The 6000-nt window shown below is 33.8% G+C and overlaps 1 protein-coding gene across 3 annotated transcripts in view; it reads left to right on the forward strand.

Moving 5' to 3' along the window:
- LOC124357044 (zinc finger protein 62 homolog) overlaps nt 1-5581 on the forward strand; it is an 83898-nt gene extending 78317 nt beyond the window's left edge. For 2 of the 3 annotated variants that reach the window (XM_046808443.1, XM_046808456.1), the window contains one exon: nt 3103-5581. In XM_046808443.1, the coding sequence (XP_046664399.1) occupies nt 3103-4890 (1788 nt within the window). In that variant the 3' untranslated portion in view covers nt 4891-5581. Of the gene's footprint in view, nt 1-2149; nt 3064-3102 lie in introns of those variants that run through there. The other variant, XM_046808484.1, reaches the window with a different exon arrangement.
- The last annotated feature ends 419 nt before the right edge of the window (nt 5582-6000 follow it).

Raw genomic sequence — 6000 nt, forward strand, 5'->3', positions numbered from 1 at the left:
GTATAATTTGTAGAAAAGACTTTACTTCTCCAGTCTTGCTGAACTCCCACTTACAATCGTGTCACACTGTTTATGAACAAGTTGAGTGCAACACTTGTCAAAAGCTGTTTCTAGGGCCAGAGAGGTTAAAGATACACATTAGAGCGGCTCATCTAGACTTTGACGAGCATTACGGGTGTGCCTGTTCAACCTGTGACAAAAGATTTTCAAATATTCATAATTTAAAGAAGCACTTAAAAACGCACGATGCTGGCGGTTTTCTGTGTAAGATCTGTGGAGAGTTATTTAAAGGGAAAGGCTCGAGGAGAAGGCATATGCTGCGAGTCCACTCAAAACCTGGACAGTTTGTTTGTAAAACCTGTAATGAACAATTTGACCTAGAGGAAAATCTGGTGATACATAGAAAAAGGTTCCATTCAAACCGCTCTATTCCTCATCCAGTCTACTGCGAAATCTGCGGAAAACAGTACAAGTCAGAAACTACCTTAAAGATACACAGGTTTATTCATTTAGACGAAAAACTTTTCCAATGTGACACTTGTGGTGCTTCATTTAAACAAAGCATTACTCTTAAGAACCACAAAAGAGTACACAGCAGTGTAGATAAATACAGTTGCAAGAACTGTGAAAAGACTTTCAGATGGAAACAAACGTTTGATAAGCACGTAAAAAAATGCCTGATCTATACAAATGATAAGATTTAACATATAATTAATCTAAAATATTGTGGAAACTTTACTGATGTATATGGCTCTGTTCATGTTGATTCAGATTGATCAATTAAAGAAAATATACAATGATTTAAAAGTATAGTGTGTCACATTTGTATACAAAAATATGTATAAGTGTTCATGGTGTGGATAGTAATGTACTAAATAATGGGGTGTAGGTAATTATAATTCACTATAGTAACATGCGCATCCTTTACGGCCTGTACGCAATTGTACTGTAGAAGATAATGCAGTTTATGTTCTAAAAAAGTCTCTTATTGCATACTTTCACTTAAAAGTGTGTTATTTACTTTCTTAGATTGTACGTTTTAACGGATTCAGATCCTTAAACTATACAACTAAGCGCTGCTCTTTATCTGTCCGTAAGATATAAATTCCTTCCTTGCATGCATTTCTAAAGCATACTTTGACGTTTTCTGGAGCTAATTCAGATTTGTAAGTCTAATAAAAGTAAGGCTGCAATGTGGCTTTAAGGCTTGAACCAAACATCTATTGACCATGACTTTCATTCTGAGTTTGATGAGCTATCAACATATTTTAATTCCGCTAGAAGTACGCCTGTAAATGTTATATTTTCAGAACCTCATTTCCTGCCCTCCAGAAGGCACCTAATTCCAAACGGGTTTAAATTTGCTATTAGTGCTACAGATAGATGAAATAAATGTGCCTTTAACTATACTTAGAAACTTACTGTTTAGGGCACATTTAGTGTACATACAGAGTGTTTCATATAAGGTGTCTCAAATCGATTGTAAGAGAACAGATTATACTAAAATAGTGAAATAAATTGCTTTCCTACTAAATAGATACAGTTTAAAAGTGTTTTTTTTATGATTAAATTCAAAATGTGGTAGAATTCTTAAGTCTTTAGAATTCTTAAGTGGGGTTTAATAGTCTTATATATACTAATTGTCTTCGCACCTGACGAAGAGGATTAAATCTTTGAAACGTAGAGCGATGGAAAATGTTATTATGGAAAAATTATCCTTTCAAGCATGAGGTTTTCTTCCCCGTTACGTTTTTGAAGCTAACTATAATCCATCAGTATTATTATTATCAGCCGTTTGAAACCTAAAGTTAATAGTTATTAGAAAAATTCAAAATTCTCATATACCAAATTCCTAGCTGAGACCAAATTTATGTTTTTGGATCAAATCTCCTCGGCGGCATGTAAAAGAGAGTCACTGTCATCACTTGAACATGGTTATGAACAACTTTAGTATTTTTAAATTTACACGAAAGGTTTCTTTCCAAGAAATATTGGTGCTAAGAGCAGCACAACACTAATCATAAATTAAAAGAATAATTACGAAAGACTTCTAAGTTGGCTTTCAAATTTATTAAATTTGTTTAATAAATTTAAAAAATCATAATTAATTTCTCTTCAAAAACCTACTGAAATGTCATCATCTCTTCAGGTGCCTTGTTTTCTGTAGTCTTGTTGATCTACATGGGCACTGATCATTCGTCATGCAGTACTCCGAGCCTTAAATGAATAAACCAATGTAACCAAATATCAGAAACAATGTAATAAAATGTAGTTAATTTGTTAACCGTGTAATCTCTCAGATCCTTACTAAAAACTGATTTATTTTTAGAATGATTACTTTGTCTCACAGAACTTTTAAATGAACATAGGCTACTAATAGAACTTCAAAAAATACTAAACTCTTAGTTTAATTTTCATAATCAATTACCATTATTATCTCAAGGATACTGTTTTGGGACATCTCTGTTTTTATATGGTTTTCGGACCACGCGATAATCTGTCTGATTCTGTGGGAGGCTATAGATTGTTAATTTCTCACTTTTTACTGATATTATCATTTAAATTTTCCAAAATATTTTTGCATGAAGGGTAATCCCATCTTAAGTGGTGTTTTTCCTGTTTCTAGATGGGAAGTGGATCATGTATTAAGACCATTTTCAGAGACTTTCGTCTTAGAATTACTTAAGGACACTTCAGTGTCATAGGTTCTTGTCTCCTTTTGACACCTCAGTTCTCCGGAGACCAGCTCGACCTTCTGAGCCTGATCAAGCAAGACATCAGCATCTCTTCCAACGACCACCAATACCTCAGCTCTGGGCTGTTTGGAATGCCGTGTAAATAAGACTGCCTGTGACACCGTTTTAGCGAAACCCCTTAAAACAGCTACTTGTTTATTTACATGTATGTTACGAGTACCCAGTATGAGGTAATCTGGGCTCTAGTTTAAGTTAATTAATATTTTGGTTAATATTTGAAGATCATAGATTAATTTTTCGTAGACCAAATCAGAACATGAAATATTTCCTGCTAGGCATAAGACATTTTATTTAGTGTTGTTAAACTGAGAAAAGAATAGTAATTGTGCATGCTTTCTGTGTTTAGGTATTTAAAGGAAGACCTCTGAAGAAACGCCTTACCCATATCCGTGGAGCTGGTCTGAGGAAAAATTTGAAAAAGGAAAGCGAATTTACAGTTGCATTGTCCAAGAAATCACCTACATTAAATAGTGTAAATAAAAGAAAAAGGATGTCTAATAAGTTTTTAAGAAAAAGTCAGATAAATTGCAAAATTCTCGAAGATGATGAATCTTCAAACAAACCTGTTGTTGCGAAAAGTATAAAAAATAAAGATGCTATTTCATTAAATACTAAACAAAATAAAAAATACTTACAAGCATTGCAATCTGACATTAGTGATTTAGTCAGTTCTGAAGATAACACTTTAAAAAAAAATGTCAGTTTACTCTCGACTCTTGATGAGGAGAATTTAGATTCTGTTGTCAACAAAGCAGATTTATTTTTTCCTATAAAATGTGAATGCTGCAATACAGTATTTTCTTCTGAAGACGAATTAACAGACCATGTTCAGTACAAAAAGTGTTCAAAACTTGAGTCTTGTAATGCAGTTTTAGAAAAGACTTACGGGTGCCTTATTTGCAAAAAAGAGTTTCATTCCCCACAAAGTTTGCAGCTCCATAATAAGATCGTCCATACAGTGGCAATTTCCATTGAGTGCAAAGTGTGTCAAGAAGTTTTCCAAACTGACAAGTTACTCTTGAGCCACAAAAATCGTTGTCACAGTGTCAAAGAAAAGTTGTTGGAAAAATCAGACTTTCTGTGCCCTAAATGTGGCCTTGTAGTGAAGAGCAGAGCCTCACTACACAGGCACAATAAAAGGTTTCATGTGGACCTTCCAGCGAGAGTGATGTGTGATATTTGCGGCAAAGTGTTTAAGTCCACCGGTCACCTGACCAGTCACAAGAACTTCATGCACCCGACCGAGACGGACAAAGTTACCTGCCACATTTGCAGCAAAGAATTCGTCTGCCAGGTAAGATTCAAGAAACACATGCGCACGACGCACTGTAAAACGCGGAAGTACATTTGTGAGATTTGCCAGATGACTTTCAAAGACAAGAAGACTTTGGATGTCCACAGAACCACCCATTCCCTCGAGTCTCCTTTTAAATGTGATGTTTGTGACAAGGCATTTAGAACAAAATACAAACTTAAAACTCATCTGACGAGCCACAGTGGAGAACAGTTCAAGTGCACGGCGTGCTACAGAATATTTCTTAGCGACACGAACTTGAAAATCCACATAGAAAAGTCACACAACAACGACGTACGAAGTTTTCACTGTGAGATCTGCGACAAGGATATCTCAACACGGTCGCAGTACGAGCTCCACATGAAGTTCCACAGCGACCCTGAGGTGCAACTGTACGTGTGTGACTTGTGTGGCAAGTGTTTCGAGTCTCAGATTAAATGTCAACGTCATCGACTCTACCACGATATCGACAATAAAGAACTCCATTGTTCGATATGTAATAAGACGTTCAAAAACAATAAAATTCTCAAGAACCACATATTCTTGCATTCGAGTGACGCTGTCCTCTACAAGTGTGATATCTGCGACAAAACATTCCGCCACAGCAGTGCCTTCTCTTCCCACCAGAGGGTTCACAGTGACGAGTCTTATTTCGATTGTAATCTGTGCAATGAAAAGTTCAAGTGGAAACAGACTTATGACAGGCACGTCCAAAAGTGCCGTGTGGCGAAAGACAGTGACAAAAAGATAGATCAAGACTCGATCAGGAATATAAACAGTGAAATGATTGAGGAATCTTTGCAATCTGGATCTCTTACGTGGTGTTTTGATTCCTCTTGAGATTACTCATTCAATTTAGGGGTATATTTGTATATTATAAGTCAGATGATCTCATATTACAATTATGTAGAGGAAATAAAATTAGTAACTCGAACATGACTAATGTTATTTAATAGTAGTTATAGTCACTCTAGTTCAAAATATTATGGCCAGTAAGTTATTACAGTTTGGATAAACTTATACAAAAATGTTCTGTAAAAATAACTGTAAGAATCGTTATCGTTTGTATTTAAACTAATGTGAAACATCCAAAACCCATCGGAAATTAAACAAAACTCGTATTAGTTTTGTGTAATCATAATGTCGTTGATTCAGTATTGTTTGGAAATTTCTGACTATTATTTCATTTTTCTTAGTTGGTCATTCCCAATGTTTTACTATATTGCTCTTTACAGTATTTTTATCCTTAGTGTATCCATAATATGTAAAAGATACTATAAAATAGTTTTGTATTGTTACATGTAAAATACTAAGTTTAAGAACAATTAGTACTCAAATAAGTTCTAAAAATCCAAAAGCAAATTTGTATATAATGATATTTTGGATACTCTATATAATATATTACTATTAACTCATATTAATGAGTAAGATAAGTGTAATAAATCACTGTGTGCGTTTGTAAAATTATTGAACTGTTTTTCTACTATTGAAGTGTTTTGTCATTACAAAAATATATTATATGAATACCGAATACGTATGATAATCAATACCCATAATTTTGAAACTGTAAGTTTTATTTATTAATGTACATTTTTATGATCAAATATTTTTATTTTAAATTTTATTTTGAAAACTACTGAAGTAACCATTGCATTCCTATCAGAAAATTTCCTTGATTATATATTGTTTGAATGAATAAGCTAAAACTTATACACATCATTTGAATTAATTGAACCATTAATAGAAAATCATATAAATAATCAGTGGCAATAAAGATATGTTTTTATAGGCTCATTCTGAACACAATCAAATATGAGATAATATCAAAATGATTTTGTATTTCCAGCTGATTAACCAGTTTCTTGTTGGTTATTTTGGAATTTCTAAACTAAACAAACACCTAAGGTCACTCAAAAATGTCTTCATATGCCCTTCCCTCGATGCCTTTTA

Source organism: Homalodisca vitripennis, chromosome 1 (assembly GCF_021130785.1).
Source record: "Homalodisca vitripennis isolate AUS2020 chromosome 1, UT_GWSS_2.1, whole genome shotgun sequence".
Lineage (NCBI taxonomy): Eukaryota > Metazoa > Arthropoda > Insecta > Hemiptera > Cicadellidae > Homalodisca > Homalodisca vitripennis.